At 51.0% G+C, this 22,640-nt stretch overlaps 1 protein-coding gene across 2 annotated transcripts; it reads left to right on the top strand.

Moving 5' to 3' along the window:
* Positions 1-51: 51 nt before the first annotated feature.
* Capn10 (calpain 10) lies at positions 52-13,701 on the top strand. Of its 2 annotated transcripts, none has more exons than XM_052750377.1 (12): positions 52-382; positions 3,671-3,802; positions 5,193-5,389; positions 6,142-6,359; positions 8,318-8,459; positions 9,148-9,314; positions 9,542-9,804; positions 10,561-10,763; positions 10,905-11,169; positions 12,534-12,733; positions 12,963-13,008; positions 13,276-13,701. In XM_052750377.1, the coding sequence occupies exons 1-12, from the start codon at positions 242-244 to the stop codon at positions 13,303-13,305; spliced, it is 2,004 nt and encodes a 667-aa protein (XP_052606337.1). In that variant the 5' UTR covers positions 52-241; the 3' UTR covers positions 13,306-13,701. The 2 variants fall into 2 exon arrangements, with proteins under 2 accessions (XP_052606337.1, XP_052606338.1); XM_052750378.1 differs by lacking the exon at positions 52-382 and adding an exon at positions 568-672.
* Positions 13,702-22,640: the final 8,939 nt, after the last annotated feature.

The raw sequence follows: 22,640 nt of genomic DNA, 5'->3' as shown, positions 1-22,640 counted from the left end.
CCCCCCCCCGGCCCCGGAGCTGAAGCGCGTGCGCGATTAGGCAGCTGTGTCACGTGACCTGGGAACAGCGCCTGGTTGGCTGCTGACGGGTTACCGGGACAACGGAGCTTGCGGCGCCGGGCGGGTCAGCACCGGCAGGTCTCGCGGGCTGAGCTGACCAGGTTTGCAGCGACGGTCACGCACTCGCTCCCGGGCGGCGACCGAGTCCACAAGCCGCAGATGGGAGCCCAGGGCGCCGAAGATGCAGGCGGTCCGGGCCGAGACGGCGGCGCGGGAGCTCTTCCGGGACGCCGCATTCCCCGCCTCGGACTCCTCGCTCTTTTTCAACTTGTCCACGCCTCTGGCCCAGTTTCGGGAGGACATCACTTGGAGACGGCCCCAGGTGCAGCCGGGTCTCTCGCCTTGGGCGGGTGCTGCGGATAAGTTTCCCACAGACGTGGGCTCTGGGGTTAGCAGGACCCGCCGCCCACTCCAGTAGTTCCTCACGCCCATTCAGAAAGGTACTAGCTAACCCTGAGGATTGAGATGAGGTAGCTCCTCCAGTTCAGGAGGTTGGAAGCAACTAGACGGTTTGTCTTTTAGATGTTGTCTTGGAGTATTTGCACTAAAATATACTACGACCCAGAGTGTTCTACTCTGAAGATTAGAAGAAGTAATTCCAGGTCCCACCACGTAAGTTTGGTCAGGTGTAATTCATCATACTTTGACAAATCTTTCTTCTTCAATGTGCATTTCTTTTTTTTGTTTTTCGAGACAGGGATTCTCCGTGTAGTTTTGGTGCCTGTCCTGGATCTCGCTCTGTAGACCAGGCTGGCTCTGCCCCCCGAGTGCTGGAATTAAAGACGTGCATCGCCGCTGCCCGGCTTATTTTTTCTTAATGTGCATTGGTGTTTTGCCTGCTTTCATGTCTGTGTGAGGGTGTCAGATCCCCTGGAACTGCAGTTATAGACAGTTGTGAGCTGCCATGTGGGTGCTGGGAATTGAACTCGGGTTCTCTAGGAAGAGCAGCCAGTGCTCTTAACTGCTGACCCACCTCTTCAGCCCCGACATATCTTTCTTGGCTTTGTACGTTGCTTACATTTATTTTAGTAGCTCTTGGCGTTGGGATATGAACACCAAGAGATGGCACAGAACAGAGAGATCTTTGTGGTTAACCAGTGCATATTGGGAAAACGTAAGGGGCTGCTGCTGTTGGCTTCTCAGGACTCCCTTAAATGGTACAGGCAGGTGGGACTACGTATTGTAAAATAGACAGGAAAATTCTGGTCACCAACCAGCAGTTTCTGGATCAACTGGTCAGTTTATTGCAGATGTATTCAATTGAACAGTTGAACTTGCAGGAGCAAATCTATTTGACTGATCCAGAAGCTGAAGGTGGAGTCGCATAAGAACTGGTAGACCACCTGGTCATTATAACAGGCACAGCCCCACTTTCTTGCCTCTCTCCAGCCTCCATCAGTCTTGGTCATTTGCTGTGTCCGCTCAGATCTTCTCCTCACAGCCGTGTTACCCTCTCATGGCCACAAAGAGCTGTGGTAGATGTTGTTTTGGACTTCTTGCAGCTGAAACGGATGCCCAGGCCTAGTGCTTTGGTTGGTGTTTTTTTGATGTGGCTTATCTGTTAACCAAGACTGCCCAGGGAACAGCCTGCCCCACATGGATCTCGTGCTGCTGTATCCATGACAACTGGGTGGATGCCTGCCCCGTGCAGCCTGCGCTGCTTGGCTCAATGGTGTCGATAAGAATCCTGAATTTTCTTGGACAACACTGAGAGTTTTGAGGGTTTTTTGTTGTTCTTTTTTACTTTAAAAAAATAAAAAATGAGTGTTACATGGTGGCTCACAAACACTTGTAAGTCCCGTCCCAGGGAATCCAACAGTCCCTTCTGGCCTCTGAAGGCAGTACATGCACATGGGTCCACAGACACACATTCAAGCAAAACACTCATACACATAAAATAAAAATTAGTAAGTGGATTTCAGGTGCCATGAGAGACCTGTAAAGGGTTTTCAGTTAAGGGACACAGGGATAATATCTTTTTGTATTTTATATTTTAGCCATGTGAGTGGTAGCCTCTTTATAATTGTACCAACAGTAGTAAACAGGACAGAAAAAGAACAGTGGGAAAGAAACTCACTCCTGGGAGGGAGATGATTGTCAGGGCTGGAAAGCAGGCTGCCCTTTAGTAGTGCTGGAAGTTGATCTTGGTGTTCGGGTTAGCCTGCAGCTGGGTGGAGGGGGCTTTGCAGTAGACAGCTTTGAGAATACTTTGGAAGGACTGCCTGTTTAAGTAAAAGCCAAAGTAGGAATCAGAAGTGAGTGCTTGGGCCACTGAAATGGCTCAGCAGATAGTCGTTTACTGCTAAGCCTAGTGGCCTAAGTTTGATCCCTGGGACCCACATGATGGAAGGAGAGCACGCTCCAATAAGTTGGCCTCTGACCTCCATACTCAGACTGTGTCACAAGGAAACAGGCATAATTTATGTAGATAGACGAAGAAAAGAATGACTTCTTGATTCCTGGCCAGAGTGATAGATGGTGTGGTCCTCGGCAGTTCCTGCTTTGCCTCCCTTGTTCAGGTGGAGTTGTCAGGTGGATGGGGCAGAAGTTCAGGAGAAGTGGGAGAGATGGGATAGATGGTTTTCAGTGCAACTTAGAACAGCCACTCGGGACCTGGAGGGAAGGGGTGGAGGAAGGGTCTCGAGACTTAGCCGTAAGCCTTAGTGCAGAAGTGTGCAAGTGAGCACCCAACAGGTAGTCAGCAGCAGGCGAGATGCAGCAGGGAGGGAGAGAGTACCAGAGGAGCAGTGGCGACCATGGAAGCTGATGGGAGCTTCCTTGTCCTTGAGGGTTAGAGGACAGTCAGCAGCTCTGAAAGTCACTCAATGACAAGGCTGCCCAGTGTAGTTCATGTCGCGAAGGTGAAATTGAGGCATTTGGGGGGCGGGGCATGGTTGACCGAGGAGCAGACTTTGATGAGAGTGATGGGAAGGGGCAATAGGCTCGGCAGTTTCTCTGAGAAGCTGTCATTGAAGGGAGCCTAGGAAGGGGGTACAGTGCTGCCAGACACTAAAAATGGGAGAGCTCTGTCCTGCTAGCCTGCTGGGGTGGTCTGCCCCAGGAGTGGGATGTCTGAACATGTAGAAAGGAGAGGGTGTAACAGGATGAGCCCCGCTCCAGGGTAGCAGAAGGTGCATGCCCAGTGGCTTCTCTGCAGCGGGAGGACAGGTTGGTGGCTCAGGCGTGCAGGCAAAGGGGATAGGAATGTTTTGAGAAGAGAGATAAAGGGGAAGGCATGAGGTTGTCTGAGGATGTGGGAAATTGAACCGTGGAGAGGGACAGTAGACGCTGTAGCAGTGCAAGGACCCATTTGATATTTGTCACCATGAATTTATAAAGTAGAGCTGATTTCTAAACTTAGCTGTTTCAAAAAGGGTCATCCAGAATTGAGGGCTTGCCAATGAGGAAAGTGTGTAGCAATGTTCCATGGGAGAACTGTAGCCAAGGAGATGCTGAAGGGTAGAGGTGACGGAGAAGTAGCTTTCTCTTCCATTTTGGGCCAGAAGCTCAGATAATCAGAAAATGCCTCCATAGTCTGCCCTGGATTCATGTGTTCTTAGCTTAAAGAGTAACCACAGGCGTGAGATAACTCTGGACAACTTGATTTCAGGAAATTTGTGCCACACCTCAGCTGTTTCCAGATAACCCATGGGAAGGACAGGTGAAGCAAGGGCTGCTGGGGGATTGCTGGTTCCTGTGTGCCTGCGCTGCCCTGCAGAAGAGTCAACACCTCCTGGACCAGGTACAAGCCGCCTTGGGCTTCTCCACTCAGTTCCTTCTACCTGCACAGAACAGGGAGTTACTCCAAAAGCAGGGCCTGCTGCAGCACATCTGTGGCTGCGCAGCATGGGTGCTGGGAAAAGGTCAGGGCACCAAGACAATGACCCAAGTGTGTCCTGTCCACCAGACCAGAGCCACCTACACATTAGGACACAAAACAGACCAGGCTAGCAAGTAGAACAGGGTCAGCAGAGGCATCTTGTGTCTCTGGTTTGGAATTTATTTTCTTTACTGGATTGATTGCTTTCTTTTTTCATATGTAGGTTTTAAATACCAATAGGGAAAACGTCGTTGGAACTGTCTTCTGATACAGAGAGACTCCATAGAAAGGCCTTGTGGGTTTCCTTCCTCCCAGTGCTGCTTATTTTAGGTTGGCTTTTAGCTCAGGGTTTTCAGTTAAGGCAACAGCATTGAGGGGTGACCCATACATGGCCTCTCTGTGTCCGGGCCCTGGCTAAGCCCATTGCTGTTGTCACCTGTCCTCACAGCCTTGTTGACATCTAACTTGTCTATAAAAGAGGATGCTGATGCCATCATAGTTCCTCACTTCCTGAGTGTGGAAGCCAGCACCACACTAAGTCTCCCTAGGTGCAGAACCTGCTTTTGCCTGCTAACAGAAGTGAACAGTGGACCTAGTTGGGCCAGTGACTGGCCAGTTTGGGGCATTTGGCTTTGAGAAGCAGGAAGGGCTGCTAGGCCTGTGTTACAGCCAGGTCTGTTGAGAATTGGGTTACAGAAGTGGGGTATGGTGGTGCATGCCTTTAATCTCAGCACCCAGGAGGCAGACAGGTGGATCTTCTGAGTTTGAAGCTAACCTGGTCTACAGAGCAAGTTCCAGGACAGCCAGGGCTACACAGAGAAACCCTGTCTCGGGGAAAAAAAAAAAAAAAAAAAAAAAAAGAATTGAGTTACTCCTGCCTGCCAAAGCTTTGGATTCAGGTCGAATGCTTATTTGGGGCAGTAAATGTGATTGGCTGTAAGCTTTGGGACATGAGTTATTTATGTGAAAATCTGGGTTTTGTGTTCACTGGTTGAGTTTGTTGTGACTTGCCATATAGATCTGGCATCCAACAGAGTAGAGCCCTTTACTCTTAGCAGGTGCTCATAGAGGGCTTCTGTGAGGCCACACTGTTGGGACACTGAGGAGCACAGTGTGATGATGGTCCCTCAGGTGACCCCTCAGGTATCTGCTGGGCTTCTGTGAGCCGTACTGTTGGGACGCTGAGGAGCAGAGGTGATGGTGGTCCCTTGGGTATCTGCAGGGCTTCTGTGAGGCCACACTGTTGGGACGCCGAGGAGCTCACTAATGCTGATGTCATGCTGTCTGTTTGGCCTCTCCTTGTGCATGTTAGGTCTTCCCTCCAGGACAGCCAAGCTGGTCTGACCAGAAGTACCAAGGTTTCTTCACCTGTCGAATTTGGCAGTTTGGACACTGGGAGGAGGTGACCATAGATGACCGCCTGCCTTGCCTTGCTGGGAGACTCTGCTTCTCCCGGTGCCAGAGAGAGGATGTGTTCTGGCTTCCCTTACTGGAAAAGGCCTATGCTAAGTACGTATGGTATAGCGGTGGCTTCCGACCCAGCCTGTCCGCAGAGGCCCATCTTTGCCCTGGGCTGCAGAGCCCTGTGCGGTCCTCAGGGTCTGACAGCCAGTCCTGTGGGTCCTGGTGTGGACACTCTGCTTTAGGACTGTGGTCTGCCCTCCTGCCTCCCTTCCCCTTCCCCTTCCCCTATTTCCCAGCACTCTACTGAGAGGTCCTCCTCATTCCTCAGTCTCAGCACGAAGATGCCCCCATGTATGTTTCTGAACATTCAGTCAAGACAAGTGGTTTGTTGCGGTTTTGCAGGGGAGCGAGGAGCAGCACTTGCTTACCACAGTCCTGCTCTCACTGCGACAGTCCCTAGGGAACAGTTGTCCCTCCCATGTGGTGTTGGGCATCTTGCTGAAGGAGGCTGGCTAATGGGCAGGTGTCCGAGCACAGGGACTCAGAAGGCCAGCAGAATATCAGTACTTGGGACAGTGGGGTTTGAGCTTCAAAGATGGAGCCTCTGTGCCCCTTTGTCTTGTCCTTGCTGCCCACACTAGAGAAGAATGGGTCTGAGCCTGGGCAGAGAACAGCAGGGCTGTAGCAGATTTTGACATTTACAGATGAGTGAAGATGTGATGCAAAGCAGGTGAGCAGTCCAGGTGCAGTGGAAGGGTGGCTTAGAAGGTGCTTTGGGGTGTGATGGATTGTGGGCCTAGGAGAGGCAGGAAGCTGCAGTAGCAAGGCTTATACCTCCTGTGCTTGTGGTTCCCCAGGGTCCATGGATCCTATGAGCACCTGTGGGCAGGGCAGGTGGCAGATGCCTTGGTGGATCTCACTGGAAGCCTGGCAGAAAGGTGGAGCCTGAAAGACATAGTGGGAGCCAGTGGCCAGCAGGACAGACCCAGTGGCGGGGAGCAAAGGACTTGTCGGCAGCTGCTCCGCCTGAAGGACCAGTGTGTGATCAGCTGCTCTGTGCTCAGCCCCAGAGCAGGTACAGCCCCCTCTACCATTAGCTTGTTATAGAAAAGGAAGTCTGTCCCTGAGAGGGCTGTCTTGGGTTTGTGTGGTTCTGTTACCCCTCCTCCAGAGAGAGGTGATCCTGTTCTCCTCGACTACTCCTTTCCCCTAGAGCAAGGCAGAACCTACATCGTGTCCCCGTTGTTCACAGACAGCTTAGAAGCAGTAGCAGAAAGAGTGTCTACGCTGACTGACCACGCCATCATCCCTGCCCAGCTGGTGGCCACCCAAAGTCCAAAGCCATTTTCTATCTTACTGACACAGTAAGGTTCATGAAGGAAAGTTTGTGTACAAAAATAAGAAAGAAAAGCTCACCCAAATAAAGCCACTTAGAACTTTTTAGTGCGCTTTTTGAGTTTTCCCCTGTGTCTGCAGCCTTTTCTGTTTTTGTTTTATACCATTTTCTGTGTTACTATGTAAACTTCGGAGTGCCTTCCTCCATTGCTGGACCTGCTGTGGTTTTCTTGATCCTTCCAGGAATGTTGGATAGTTGAGATCTTTTTCGTTTTTTTCATCATTGTTGCTGTTTTGTTTTGGGGTTTTCAGGCTTTCTTGAACTCAGGTGGTAGTCCTGCCTCTGACCCGTGAGTGTTGAGACCACTGGCAATATTACATGCCTGACTAGATCTTTCTAATAACAACACTGCAGTGAACACCTTTATAGTTTTCTATTCACATTTCAGAGTATTTTCTGTAATATAACTTTGGTTCAAAAATAGGAACGTCAGGCGCTAGGGAGGCAGCTCAGTCAGTAAGGTCATTGCTGCACAGCCTGAGGACCTGCGTCGGATGCTCAGCACCCAGGTAAAAGGCTAGGCGGGGATTTAGACTTGTAATTCCAGCTCTGAGGAGGTGGAGACAGGAGGCCCGCCAGCCTAGTTGAGTCATTGAGCACCAGGTCCCAGTGAGAGACCCTGTCTCAAAAATAAGGCATGTTGCTCCTGAGGAATAACACCAGGACTGTCTTTTGGCCTGACACACGTATGTACATGCACACCCACACCCACATACACACATGTGAACAACACATAAATAATAAAATGTGACTATCAAAATAACCCAAGACTTGTTGGTAATCACACCAGCCAGTCCAGCACTGAGAGTTGGCAAAGCTCTGGTCTGGGATCCCCTCAGGCAGATCCTAGGGTTGAGGGCAAGAGGAGAGTGTGTGTTCACTGCTGCTCATGCTGGCTCCACTAAACCTCCCTCCTTAACCATCAGCTTCTTAGAACCGTTGATGTTGGGTAGCCCCAGAGTGTAGGAGGGCTGGCTCTTGACACTCCTAGTTTTGGAGACCCCTCTTCCTGCAGAGAGCTGCAGGGGCTACTGAAGCCTCATGGACTGGGGTTGAGAGGGACACTGAGAACGGTAGCTGCCAGCAGAGCCTTTGGGAATAGAACTGTGCTCATCACACGGGCGCTCCTGCCCTCTTTCTGGCTTCCACCCTCCCTGAAGCAGCACTTCTTCTCTTTCCTGTAAGGGCCCTTTGTCCTGTGGTCTGGCAGGTAGAATTCCTCTTGACCTCGAGTCCTCAACCTTGACTTCTGGTTCAGATGTTCATCCTCCATCTGGCTTTGCCTAGGGGAGGGCCTTTTAGCTATTGGTGGTTTGGGGTATGTCGGTGACAGTAATAGTGGTTTCACACCTGATAGCTGGCCCTGCACTGACACACATGGTATAAATGAGGCCCAGAGGAAGGGATATTACGTGCAGCACCAGTCCTTGGTGGCAGTGAATCAGGGCCCAGCTGTGGGCTCTCCTGGCACAGAACGCCAGTGAACACTGCAAGTAGCTGACCTAGAGTTAGGAACAGAGCTCCTTAACTCTGTGGAGACCCGGGGCATCTTCTACAGGCAAGAAAGCAGGAACATGTCCTATCCGGTTTGGGGACTGGTGATGCTGGTCCTGCACATGGCTGAGCTGTTCCCACAGGTGCCAGGGAGCTCGGGGAGTTCCATGCCTTCATTATCTCAGATCTTCGGGAGCTGTGGAGTCGGACTGGCCGGGGCATCCTCCTGCTGCGGATTCACAACCCTTGGGGCCGACGTTGTTGGCAGGGCCTCTGGAGAGAGGGGTAAGTACCAGGAGGGGCTGCATGTGGGAGGAAGGGTTGGTATCCTGAGGGCATGCCACGATGCCATCTGGCCTGGCCTGTGCTTGTGTCCAGCTGCCAGGATAGTGCTTGCTGTTCTGTGGCAGAGCTCACTCAGCACCTGTTTGCACACCTCCTTGCTTCGCCTAGGTCTTAGAAGACCTGGATCATACAAGTTTGTTTTGTTTTTTTATGGGGCTTTATCTTGGGTACCCATAGGATAGTAAATGCCTGGATAAGTAGGGGTTTGGCGGTGGCCTGCAGCTAAAGTCCTCAGCTCAGTTTTAAGACCTGACAAAGCCAGGATCCCCTTGAGGCCTGGGGGCTCTGAGGCTCTTGGACCCCAACTACCCTCTGCACCCAGCCTGGGTCTGGTGCTGCCACTAAGTAGAGCAGTGCTCTACTCAACATGTCAGCTCCTTCAGAGACCAGAGGGTCCCGGCTCTGGTGTGATGACCTTCAGAAGGCAAGTTCTTAGGCATGGGGACCCCTGGGAAGGAGGGGTTCTGATGGGCAGCCAGACCACGGTAGGCCCCTTCTATAGTCACGTAGCAAGGGAGTGTGCTGTGCAGCTGGCCATCCAGCATCTGGCAGCAACTTGGGGCTCTCCGCCCCCGTTTGCCTCTTGATGACCCACCATGAGCTTGTACTGAAGTAAGATTTCCTGCAGGGGTGAAGGGTGGAACCAGGTAGAGCCAGCTGAGGAGTCTGAGCTGCTGGCACTACTCCAGGAAGGCGAGTTCTGGGTGGAGGAAGAGGAGTTCCTCAGGGAATTTGACGAGGTCACCATTGGCTACCCAGTCACAGCGGCTGGCCACCTACAGAGTCTCTACACAGGTAGGACCACCAGCGGGAGTGGACGCTCCTCTGTGAAGTCAGGAGCCTTCACAGGTGCTGGCACACCAGTGACTGGGTACAGCCCTTTCTGCTTGATTGACTGAGGACCTGAGCAATGGGGAATGGGTGGGATTCTGGAATTCTCGGAGGGTGGGCTGACTGCCACTTGTGGGTAAGGCAGAGCCATCAAGATCCTCTCCAAGCTGACTCACGTGCTCTCCCACTAGAGAAGGTGCTGTGTCACACACAGGCACTGCCTGGCGCCTGGGTCATAGGGCAGTCAGCTGGAGGCTGCCGGAACAACAGTTGCTTTCCCTGCAACCCCAAGTTCTGGTTACGGCTCTTGGAACCCAGTGAGGTGTGTGTGGCTGTCCTTCAGAGACCCCGGAGGTGCTTAGTGGGCCAGACCCGAGCTCTGGTGGGTGCCAGTCCTGCACCGGTGAATCTCCCAGGCAAGGACTACCAGGCTGTGGGCCTGCACATCTGGAAGGTAACTCCATCTGCTGGCCCCATGGTGGAAAGGTAGGCAGATGTATTGGAGGCCTGGGTCCCAGGAGCATTCATCCTTTGGCCGTTGATTCCTTTTCCCATGTCCTCTGGCCACAGGCACCTGATATACCAGCAGATGCAGCCCATTCAAAGCCCGCCCATCCCACCTCAGAGGTGAAGGCTAGCCTGATCCCTACAGTTCCCATCTCCCCCAAGGGAAGTGGCCCATTATACTAGGGCTGCTGCTTGCCTTGTGTACTCCACCTAGCTGCCTTCCTCTGGCTCCTCCCTTACAACCTCTAAGTGTATAGGGTTATTTTATTGTCAGTCTCAGACATCTGGTCAGTTTTATGAACTTGTATCTATTTCCTAGAACAGGTCATTGAGGAGCCCTACTTGCTTACTCAGTGGCTACATTTTAATCTTACGTATCTTGATATAGAGTGTGACAACTCATTCTTCCTTTGTGAGTGTGGCCTACCTCATGGTCCTTTTGTAATAAAGTTGCTGGAAGTTACCTTCTCCAACATTCCCCAGGCTGCTCTGGTCATGGGCTTTTTGCACATAGTTCTAGATTGGTCTGTTATGCACCTTTGAGGGAAGCCCTGAGTCTTTGGCACCTCCACCTGGCTGAGAAGGATGGATGCTGTGGCTGTCTCCCGGGAGCTTTGCCTGAGCTGTTGAAGAGCAGGGAGGCAGAGGCCCAGCAGCGTGTTGGTGTGACTCTCCTCAGAGCCTCCTGCGTCCATTCCTGCAGGTAGAGAAGCGGAAGGTCAGCCTGCCCAGAGTCCTGTCTTCACCACCTGTGGCTGGCACTGCATGCCATGCGTATGACCGTGAGGTCCACTTGCGCTGTGAGCTCTCCCCGGGCTACTATCTGGCCGTCCCTAGCACCTTCTTGAAGGATGTGCCAGGGCAGTTCTTACTCCGGGTCTTCTCCACAGGGAAGATCTCCCTCAGGTGAGGAGCCAGTGCTAGCTGACTTCCCTTCAACGGGGCTGAGGCCAGGGGAGGAGCAGGGGTGCGCTCTGTGAGGGTCGGACTCGGGCGGGTTCCTCTGGACCAGGCTGCCAGTGCCTTCTGTACTTGTCCTCCTGACAGCACCGTCAGGCCAGCCACCAAGGGTACAAAGTCACCTGGGACAGCCCTGCCTGCAGGCGAGTGGGAGACCGTGCAGCTGCGGGGCTGCTGGAAGGCTGGCCAGACAGCCGGGGGCAGCAGGAACTTTGCCTCTTACCCCTGCAACCCCTGCCTCCCCTTCTCCGTTCCTGAGGGTGCTGGTCCCCGCTACATCCGCATCACCCTGCACCAACACTGCCGACTGGGTGACAGCCAGCTCCACCCCATTGGTTTCCATATCTTTCAGGTGAGCTGGGTTCGAGGAGAGGTCAGCTGCTGTGACACGGAGGCTGGAGTCTGTCATTTGGGCCTGTTGGTCCAGCTGGCTGGCCTCAAAGACTCACTTGCACATTTCGCAAAGTCTCTATTCTCTGGGGTTATCTGGGCCAGCTCATGGCTCCGAACACCAGCGTCTCAGTCATTCTATCCAGTGCATGCCTCCTATCCCTGACCCTGGGCTCTGGGGCTTCTTCAGGAGTTCTGAGGCAGAGCCCAGCCTCACCTTGAGTGGATGTGGTCCAAGGCCGTTACTGTAGCGAGGCCTCACTCACTCATACCACAGACAGTGGTCACACAGCCATGGCAGTACCGGGTCCCATGGCCTGTCCTTCCCTGTGTCACTCCGTGTTCCAGGTGGGACTGGCAAGAGCTCTTCTGTAGCAGGGTCAGGTAGGTCAGGACAGAAGTCTGGGCTTCTGCCGGAAAGCTCAGAGTCCAGAAGAACAGCATGGGAGAGAGACCTGTACTTGGCTACTGCCTGAGGCAGGATAGCCTGGTGGTCAGGTGCTACAGCCAGTCACCAAGCCCAGAAGATTACGGATAGGTTCCAGCATGGTTGAGGTGGCCCAGGACTTCTGGACACATGCTCCAGGAACTTGAGACAGTCAGCTCAGGGTAACCATAGGTAATGGACGAGAGGCCACACCAAAGGGCCTCAGCATGGGGACTCTGTAAGCCCAGGAGCTCTGCTTACAAAACCAGTGTCTCTGCCAGCTGTCGAGGCTGGGGATGGCTCAGTGAGCCTCGACCTCCCCAGGGTTGCTTCTTTATTCACTGTTTTACCTCTTAGCCAACAACAGGCCAGGGAGCACACTGAGCAAAGTTTTAGTTGGAGAAATGGGAGAAGAGAAAAAAACTGTGCTCCAGGTCAAGGGTCATAGGCTACAGATTCCATGATGACATAATGATGCTTCCCATCTCATCAGGCTTTGTTTATTTTGGGGCCTCACATTGGCTGAGTGTGTGTTGGGCTGCCTCAGGATTCATTGTGTGGGTGGAAACACGTATACCTAGAATGCAGGGGACGTGGGGAAGAGAGAACAGGACTTTCTCATTAAGAAGATTCTGTTGAGGGGTGTCAGTACATCCCAAAAAGCTGCACTCTTGGGGTCTTGAGTCATGCCACCTGGAGCTCTGACAGGGCCTTTGGCAAGAGTGGCATGGCTCCAAGGCTTTTGTCCTTGGCAAAGGGGTTTGATAGCTCAAGGACTGAGAGCATCAGATACCCCAGCTGGCCCTGGGCATTATGCCCTTAGCTGGTGCTGTTCAGAGGGAGAGCAAACCATGCCATCCTGAGTAGGCCTCCCCATGCTGATTCCACTGTTGCCCCAGGTTCCTGCAGATGGTGAGAACCAGAATGCATGTTCCCTGCTGCTCCAGGAGCCACTGCTAAGCTGCGTACCACATCGCTATGCTCAGGAAGTGAGCCGCCTCTGCCTCCTGTCAGTGGGGACCTACAGGGTTGTGCCCTCCACCTACCTGCCAGATACAGAGGGCACTTTCACGGTGACCATAGCAACCAGAATAGACAGGTAGGGCTCCAGGCCTTGGAGGCCAGGAGGGGTTAGCGCTGTAACACTTTCTTCCATATGAGTCTCCTGCTTGGCCCACATGCCCAAGCTCCTGCCTTTCTGGCAGAGCCAAGAGGTGGGCCTGTGGGCTTTGGGACTCCTTGCTCTGGGCTAAGCCTGGGAGTAGGGCCTGGGTCTGGTGGGAGGTACATAAGGAGGTTTAGGGAATGACCTGACATTCTTTCCACAGGCAGTCCATTCACAGCCAGGAGATGCTGGGCCAGCTACTCCAAGAGGTTTGTATGTGATGCCCTTGCCTAGCTTGGCTCACCTACCTACATCTCCTTGGTGGTCTGAGGTCTTAATTCCATCCCCCTCCTGCCAAGAGCCTTGCTGCAAGTGGTCTCTGTCTGAGATATAAAGTGCTATGACCCCTCATAAAAGAGCACAAGACAGAGCCTGGGGGGCGGGTTTGGGAGCTGGGGCTGAGTCTCATTCTTAGGTGTTTGGAAGGACAGTGGGGAGCAGAGGGCAGGCCCAAAGCCCTCCTTCTCTCCCTGCAGGTCTCCTTCATGGCCGTGATGAAAGCCTGACTGAGCAGCTGTGGGCTTTCTGTGGCCAGGAGCAGCCACACTCCCTGCGCTCAGCATCTGGGCACATCTCCAGCCGGTCGTGAGCCTGGGCTTCTCAGCAGCTCTGAGGGCTGGCTGTGGATCCTCAGGTGAAAGTAGGGTGCTTTGTCCTAGACATCTTGGGGTCCAGTGGGTGCTGCAGGGTGGGGCTAGACTCCCAGATGACATCTTCATTCCTCAGTGAAGACCAGGAGACCTGGAGGCCAGGCCTGTTGTGGAAGGCTCTGCAGAATCCTCATACCCTTCTTGACTTTGGAAGCCTTACACCAGGCAGGCAGATTGTGACAAATGTTGAAAACTATTTATTACTTGAAATATTTTTAGGATATGACTTTGTAAATAAATCTGAGTAATTTATGAATTGGTCTTGTTCCACAAAGCCCAAGGCCAGATTAGTATCCTAGTAGTCAGCCGCACATCTGGGAGGGTGCTGAGGGGGTGGGCAGCATGGGCAAGGAGGTAAGGAATGGAAAACAAGAGATTTTGGCATAGTTCAGCATCTTACTTTGGCCTTCCTGAGCTGCGATCTCCGCCTGGAGTATGTTATTCAGTCCCAGTGATGTGCCAAGTGAGCACGAAACCAACCAATCACTGAGCACAAAATCTAGCCGATCTGAGCTTGTCCAAACTCAAGGGGATCGAAATCTGACCAGTTCCCTCCCTGAACATCTCCCTGGAAAAACTCCGCCCCAAGAGCCCCTATATAAGCCCTGTGCCTGTTCAGTTGGCAGCTGCCCTTCACCCTGGCAGAGGCAGCCACTCTCCTGGATTCCTCCTTCCCAAATCTCTTGAAAGTTTTGGGTGAAGAGCTTTGCCAGCGCAGAGCAGCGTCTGCTGGGAAGCTTCCTTACGGGAGCAGAACAGAAGTAACAACTTTTTGCTGGAACCAGAGCAGGTTGCTACATTTCTGCAGGGGTTTCTCCTTAGCAGAGTGAAGCAGAAGAAGTAACTTGGGCCAGAGTGAGAAGAAACAGATACCTCTGCTGGGAAACTCCTTGGGAGCTGAGCAGAACTCAGCTGTAACAGTTATCTCTCAGGAGCAGGATTGCCATATCTCTGAGGAGACCATCCCCCTCTGGACCCAGCTTCAGGTATAGCCTGACTTCCTGACCAGTCAGGATACCTTTCCCTCCAGAGCTGTGGCACTTCATTGGTTGGCTTGGTCAGATGTCTGGCTGGTGGCCCTCTACAGCACCCTGTTGATAAACCACAGCTTCCTTGGGCAGCTAGTTTTTGCATCACTCTTACTGACAAGGGCTGTCATCTGACTTGTCTTCTCTGGAATTGGATCCCACCACCTTGGTAGTCACCAAGCCCTAGAATGGTAGTTTCCACCGTCACCTGGCCTGCAGGACTAGCTTAACTAGGGTGGGAGTAGGCCTGAGGGCTTGGCAGGATGTGACCCGGTCTTTCCTTTGAAAATAACACTTGATGGGGCTGGAGAGATGGCTCAGAGATTAAGAGCACTGGCTGCTCTTCCAGAGGTCCTGAGTTCAATTCCCAGCACCCACATGGTGGCTCACAACCATCTGTAGTGAGATCTGATGACCTCTTCTAAATAAATAAGTAATCTTAAAAAAAAAAAAAAAGAAAGAAAGAAAGAAAATAACGCTTGAGGGCTTTAATAAAGCTGGGCAGCAGCCACCTGCCTGTCTTCGCAGGGACCCGTCTTTCATCTCTGCACCTAGACAGTGTGCTGAGTCAACCATCACACCCCCTTCCCATGTACACCTTATTCAGCAGCAGCAAACAGCAATTGGACCAGACAGGACAGTCACTCTGGTCAGGGCCTGCTGTTGCCCATTACCTGGGACAAGTCCTTGTTCTCCGAGGGTAGCGGGTACTCTAGTTCCACAGCCTAGATTGTCAGCTTTTTCAGACTAGAACCCTTTTTCTAGAAGTACACAGCAGAACAGGATTTGGGGTAACTTGTTTGGTTAGAAACAATACTCTCCCTAGGACACTTGGGCAGCCCCTGCCTGGAATAGGATCTTTAGAAGGATGGAGCCCTGACTGCATGTTCCCTGTGGGGCTGAAATGCCTGGGCAATTCTGTCACCTGGGCAAGGCTGCCTCCAAGGTAAGGTAGACCCTAAAGATCAGCAGCCCTTCCCAGGGGTTCCCCTCCAACTGCTCCCTGAGCCAGCATATTTATTATTTGCTGTGTCGTCGCCACCCCCCCCCCCCCCCCCATCAACAGTGTCTGTTTTGGAATTAACCTCAGAGACATCTTAGAAGGACGCTTGAGGGATAACCCTCTACCTGACAGCTGACAGGAAAGGCCCCTGGAGTGCCTGTCCCCTCAGGCTGCCCCAAGTAACATAGCCAAGCCTCTACCCAGTGGGCTTTTCCCAGCTGCTAGAGGTGTCAGATATCTGCCTAGGGGTTGGAGGCATCTGGATCCCCACACCCTTGCCCAGAGTTCCATGGTTACTGTGCCTCTCACCAGTGTCACAACCAGCCAGTTTGCCATGGCTCTTGGAGGCCTTTTGGGGACTGCCATAGTACCAGGCTGATGCTCCCCAGTGAGTTTAACCCTAATGACCTCCAGGAGGCGCACTTAAGCTGTAGCCCACTCTTCAGGATCATGGAGCCATTTCAGCTAGATTACTGCCTACCTGCCATGTTCTGAGGAGTTCCAGATATCTAGCTCAGGCAGGGACTAGAGGAACAGCCCTGGTTTAGAAGGGTGAACATAGGCCACTGTGGACTCGGGGAGGGAGGGGGCAAAGGCCAGGTGGGGAGTGGCACTCCAAAGCTGTGGGGGCACCACCGGGATCTGAAAGTCTGCCCTCCCTTAGTTGGCACCTTAGGAAAGTAATTTGGACACAGGTAGAGACTGCATGAGGGGTTCTAGTGTTTATGATGGTTAGGTCAGGATCCCACCACCCTGAGTATGCCAAGCTCTGTAGTGGCAGTTCCCACAGTTGCCTGGCCTGCAGGACTACCTTAACCAGGGTGGGAGCAGGCCTGAGGGCTTGGCACAGTCTTGGTTGTCAATCTGGCAGGATTTAGACTCCCCCGGGAACACCATGAGCTTGTCTGTTTTCAGAAGATTAACTGATGTGAGCAGACCTGGCGTGAGTATAGGCGCATCATCCCGTCAGCTGGGGGCCCAGATGAACAAAAGCGGACTATCAGAATCTCTGCTTCCGACGACAGATACAGTGTGACCAGCTCGCTGCCGCATTGCTGTACGCTCCCATTGTCATACCTTCCCACCGTGAACCAAAATAAACCCACCCTTCCTTTGGTTGTTCTAAATCGGGTATTTTATCACAGCAATAAGAAAAGTATCTAATACAGTGTCCTCATTTTAAAAGGGACCTTCGAGAACCTCCTTACCTCTCCACCATATGAGGCTGCAGCAAGATGACCAGCCATGAACCAGCCACTGGGTCTCCAAGACCTTGCTTTTGGACTGGCAGCCTCCAGGAGTGTTAGATACATTTCTGTTGTTTATAAGCCATTTGGTATGTCAAGCAACCCTGCTGGGAGCAACAGGTTTCCGGGGAGAGCTGAGGCATCTCAGCAGAGCTTGTCTTCCATGGTGTCCAGGGCCACACGGTGCCTGCCATGCAGACTATACCTTCGGTGGCAGGAAGGGATGAGGGTGGACCTGGCAGATCCAGAAGGGCGGGTCGGGCGTGTTTGTATGAGAATGCCTCCTTCCTAGGAGACTTTGGCCATTCTACCAGCCCAGCTCCTTCCCAGTACTTCCTGCTCCAGAGCAGTGGGGAAATGCCTCCCGAGGCTGTGTGCTGCTCAGTCCTGGCGGTCCCTCTCCGTCTTTTCTCACCCCTCCTTTCTCCCAGGCCCAGTCAACCTTGAGGGCCCAGAACCTCTAGGGTGAGTATGGAGTCCTGGTCCTGAGGGCAGGTGGTCATGGAGGGGCAGCATGGATTAGGAGGCTCAGTGGGTTGGGGTGGACTGGTCAGAGCCTTGGGCATCATATAGGCCAGGCAGCAGATGCCATGCTCTGTCACTGTACTCTGGTGAGTCCCCTCCCCTTTCTCCCTCCCTTCCTCTCCCTAGCTTCTCTTCTTTTCTTCCCCTTCACCCCTTCCCATTCATAAACATGCCTTACTAATCTATAAAGCATGTGCCTCTCTTGGTTTTCCCTGTCTTTTTTTATCCTGATACTAGCCAGATTTAAGCCAGGTTTGCCTCCCTATGAAATGAATGGAAGAATCATTTTGTTCTTGGAAACGCACTGCAGCCTCTAGACCCACCACAAAGCTCTGGGTGGAGCTGCTCTGGCAGAGGGTTTTTTCCCCTGCTTTGGTAGGGCAAGCTGACTGCCCTTGCTGGCGGAGATCACTTTCTACATATACCCCAGGGTGCTTAAACCACACCTGCAGCTTTGAGTCACCCAATTGGCGCTGAACTCCCCTGGCCTTTCCTTTGTCCTCCGAGAGCACCCACATAGACAGTGATGTCTCAGGTCTGGGCTGGGGACACATGGCCTGTTGGCCCTGCATCTCAGGGGACACAGGTATGAGGCTCAGTCAAGGGTGTGTGCAGTCCCCCCACCCAGACCAGGGCTCAGGCTAGGCTCCTGGGATACTTGCTCCTTTGCAGCTGGCCAGGAGTCTACCTACCAGGAAAGTGTGCCTAGCTTTGGGGGCTGCTGGGCCAGGGACCGGTGTTTGTGCTCTGTGGGTGCCCAGGGCCTGGGTAGGTGTCATGTTAGGACACTGTGGTGTTTGTGCTCTGTGGGTGCCCAGGGCCTGGGTAGGCGTCATGTTAGGACACTGTGGTGTTTGCACCTATAACTCTGCATCCTAGTTGATCTGTGCTTGACCCTCATCCTCCAGGCCCAGCAGGGATGCTGAGCAGGAGGGCCACTCACTTCACACCACATCTTTATCTCCCAACCTCACTTCATCCTGAAGACACCAGAATGTGTATGTTGGATGAAAGGCGCACTGCCCATCCAGTGTCTTAGATGTGGCTGAGATGTCCAGCACCCCCACCTTGGAGCCCATGATCCTTTAGGGAGGACCATCTACACACAGGTATCCTCGGCATCTAGAAAATGAGATGACAGATGAACATACAGTGTGGCAGTGGATCAGTTGGGGGCAGAGCGTGGGCTAGACACCCTCAGGGATGGGCCTGAATGTGGAGAGAGGATATGGGAGAACAGCACTCAGATCAGGCTGGAAAGTCAGACAAAGGCCTTATGGGACTTAAGGACGAATCTTAACCACATGGGCAATAGGGAGTTGCCCACAGGGCTGTGTTAGTTCTCTCTGGCTGAAGTCTTGTGGACCTCTAGAAGGCTGTGTAGCCATGTGGGTGGTGCCTGGGTTGAGTGGGAGCCATAGAGTCAAAAGAGGCCATGATCCAGTGCGATCAGGAAACCAGTGAGATGTGTTGTCTGCCCCGGCACTAGAACCATCCATCCCTAGGTCACCCTAAGGAGAAGCAGTATCTTCCTCTCGTGTCTATCTAGGGTTGTCTTCATTTCTCTCAGCAATATTTTATAGCTTTGAGAACACAGGCTTCACACTTAACCCTTAATGTTTCAGTGTCCACAAGTAGTATTGTAGTTTTAGCTTCTAATGGTTTATTACTATATAGAGAAACATTGTTTTGACCTGTTAATAGAGAGCACTGGAATTTTCTAATTCACGTATTAGTTTTCAGTCTCTGCTTTTTTCCCCTGGTAAGTACTTACAGCTTCCGCATGCACACTTCAACCCTGGTGACAATACCATTTTTCTTTTCAGCCTCCCTCCCGCCCCTGTGCTCTCTGGCTGGAGCCCCCAGTGCCAATCTGATAGCAGTGGCCAGAGCTGCTGTTTCTGAGTACAGAGGAAAATTTTAGTCCCTCCTCGTCTCATGTGAGGTGTCCTGTTGGTTGTCTGTGGATGTCCTTTATCATGCATGCGGAGCATTCTTCCAGTCCTAGAGTGCTAAGGGTTCTATCTATCGGGAGTAGGGAATTTTGTCAGATATATTTTCTGCATTTATTGAGAAGATTATATACATTTCATTTTTTCCTATTCATATTTTTCCAGTGATGAATTCCGTTGGCAGATGTACTGACTTTAAAACTAGCCTTACTAGGGTACTGGTTAATGGTGTGTGATCAGTTTATATATTGTTGGGTTTAATTTGCTGGGGTTAAGGGGAGGATTTCCATGTCCATGTTCATGTGTGACACTGGTCTGTTGTAGAGGATGCTCCTCGGACTGTTCCTCCGAGATGCTCTGAAAGTAGTTAAGATTCAATTCACTTTATCTTTAAATGAAGGATGGACCTCGCCAAGGACACTATCAAGCTGGGGTGTTTTCTTTGTAGAAAGGTTTTAAATTATGAACTCAAGAACTTTAATGGATATAAGCTATTCTATTTTGTATTTCTGATACTAACTTTGACAAAGGTTGACTTTTAATAATTTCATCCATTTTATCAAAGTTATCCAATGTACTTGGCTAAAGTTATTAATACCCTTTTTTAGCCTCCTAATGTTGGAAGTCTCTCAAGTCTTCTTTCTCATATTAGTGATTTGTACCTATTTTTGCTTTGACAAATCTAACCAGAAGATTAAGATTGCCAGTTTAATTTACCTTTACAGATGACCAGCCCCCCCCCCTTTTTTTGAGACAAAAGTCTCACTAAGTTGTGTAGGATGCCATTGAAATTGCTGTAGGCCAGACAGGCCTTGAACTCAGGACCTTCTTCCTTAGTCCCAGATGAGCTGGGGTTATAGGCCCAAACCACTAGTCCCAGCTTATAACCAACTTTTAAAAATTTGTTTTCTAAGCCGGGTAGCGGTGGCACACGCCTTTAATCCCAGTACTTGGGAGGCAGAGCCAGGCGGATCTCTGTGAGTTCGAGGCCAGTCTGGTCTACAGAGTGAGTTCCAGGACAGGCACCAAAACTACACAGAGAAACCCTGTCTCAAAAAACCAAATATATATATATATATTTTTTTTCTAAGCTGAGTGATGGTGGCACACACATTTAATGCCAGAATTTGAGAGGAAGGTAGATTTCTATGCATTTGAGGCCAGCCTGGTCATTAGAGCAGATAGCCAGAGCTACACCAAGAAACTGTCTCAACAAATTTTTTGTCCTGTTTTTGTTCTAACACATTAAATTCCCATTCCTTTCTTCTACTTGTTTGGGTTATTTGTTCTTTTCCGGGGATCTTTTTTAAAGATTTATTTATTTTGTATACTCTGTTCTGCCTGCAGTCCAGAAGAGGGCACTAGATCTTGTTACAGATGGTTGTGAGCCACCATGTGGTTGCTGGGAATTGAACTCAGGACCTCTGGAAGAGCAGTCGGTGCTCTTAACCTCTGAGCCATCTCTCCAGCCCTCAAAGTAATTTCAATGCTCTTTCAGTTATCACTGTGCTTTGGATGTTTCTAAATGTGTTGTTTGGGGAGCATTTCAAGTTAAAATTTTAAAAATATTAATGTTTTGGTTTTTCTGAGACAGGGTCTCACTATGTAGCCCAGGCTAGTCTTGGGATTATAGCCATCCCCCTGCCTGAGCCTTACATGTACTGGGATAGCAAACATGTACCATCACACCCAGCTTTTTGAGGCTTTCTTTAGATATTCTTTGTTACTGATTTATTGTTAAGTTTTATTATATTTAAGGAACATACACTGTATAACTTAAAAGCCTTTTTAAAAAGACTGTGTGTGTGCACATGTGTGTATATGCACGCATCCATGTGTATATGTATGTGTATGAATGCATGGGTTTGGGTTCCCATGGAGGCCAGAACATCAGATTCCCCTGGTGCTGGAGGCACAGGCAGTTATGAGCCACCCAACATGGGAGCTGAAGTAATTCGGGTCTCCCGAAAGAACAGTATCCGCCAAACCATCTCTCCAGCTCCACTTAAAGCCTTTTCAATGGTTTTGGTTTAGTTTTTTGAGACAAGCACTTGTATGTTGCCCAGGCTGGTCTTGAACTTGTGATCCTTTTGGCTTAGCTTCTAAGAGCCCTGGGGATTATAGGCATATGCCACAAAACCCAATTTAGAACCTTCTAATTTTACAGAGATTTGCCTTACAGCCTGACATGTGGCCTGTTTTGGAGAATGTTCTATATACATTTGAAGATAATCCTTGTCCTGCTTGTCGTGCTGTGGCTAGGTGTGGTGTCCTATAAACTCCATTTAGGACATGTCAGCTGGTACCCCCAATGTAGCATGTCCTGACTGATTTGGGGGTTGCTTGTTCTGAGTTCCTGAGAATGACATTAAGTCTCAGTGCTGGTCTCTTTGGCATTAGACACCCATCCCAGCTTTCTTACAATTCATCTTATAACCTCTCCGTTATTTTACATTGTTTTTCTTTTCTTTTTCTTTTTATTTATTTTATTTTTTTTTGTTTTTCAAGTCAGGGTTTCTCTGTGTAGTTTTGGTGCCTGTCCTGGATCTCGTTCTGTAGACCAGGCTGGCCTCGAACTCACAGAGATCCACCTGCCTCTGCCTCCCAAGTGCTGGGATTAAAGGCGTGCGCTACCCAGCCCGCATTGTTTTTCTTTTACTCTTAACTTGACTTTGTATTTGAAGTGCATATCACACAGTAAGTCAGTATATGGTTACTTCCTGGTTTTTAAGTCCACCGTGATAATCTTTGTTTTTATTTTATTTTTAGGGGGCGTTTGTATGTGTGCAGGTGAACATATGCCATGCACACATGCAGCGGTCAGAGGGCACATCTGAGGCATCAGTTCTCTTCTTTCCCTTTTCTGGGGCAGCAGCTCTCTGTTGTTTCTGCACTGCATGCTCCAGGCTGGCTGACCCACCAGCTTCTGGGCGTCTCTGCTGTCTGCAACGTCTTCCATCACCCAAAACAGTCCTGGGGTTACAGCTGTGTGCCACTGCATTTGGCTTTTTACCTGGGTTCAGGGTAGGACCCAGCCCATCCAGCTTTCGTGGCAGGTGTTCTTACTTGCTGAACATTCCTGTTTAGCTTTGCTTTTTGACTGGATTGTTTATGCCAGGCTACACTTAAGCAATTGTTGATTTCATTTGATTTGAAGTGACCGTCTTTGTTTCTGTTCATCTCAGCTACCCCATGCCCTCTCCCGCCTGTGCCTCCCTATTTTGGATTGTTGGCACCTTGTTTTCTATTCCAGTTATTGCCTCCATTGTGTGATCTTACCTTTTTGGGTTTTTTTTTTCAGTGATTATTACAGGTTTTATCACATGCATTTATTGATTAATTGGACGTAGGGAAGAGGTAAGGAAGGAAGATTGAAAAACCAGAGAGATCACTCTCTGAGTTGGCAGATTTTAGGGAGAATTAGTTTTAAGGGTGA

The sequence above is a fragment of the Peromyscus californicus genome, unplaced genomic scaffold (genome assembly GCF_007827085.1).
Source record: "Peromyscus californicus insignis strain IS unplaced genomic scaffold, ASM782708v3 Scaffold_21__1_contigs__length_65335640, whole genome shotgun sequence".
Classification (NCBI taxonomy): domain Eukaryota; kingdom Metazoa; phylum Chordata; class Mammalia; order Rodentia; family Cricetidae; genus Peromyscus; species Peromyscus californicus.
This window is presented reverse-complemented; position numbering and strand designations above follow the sequence as displayed.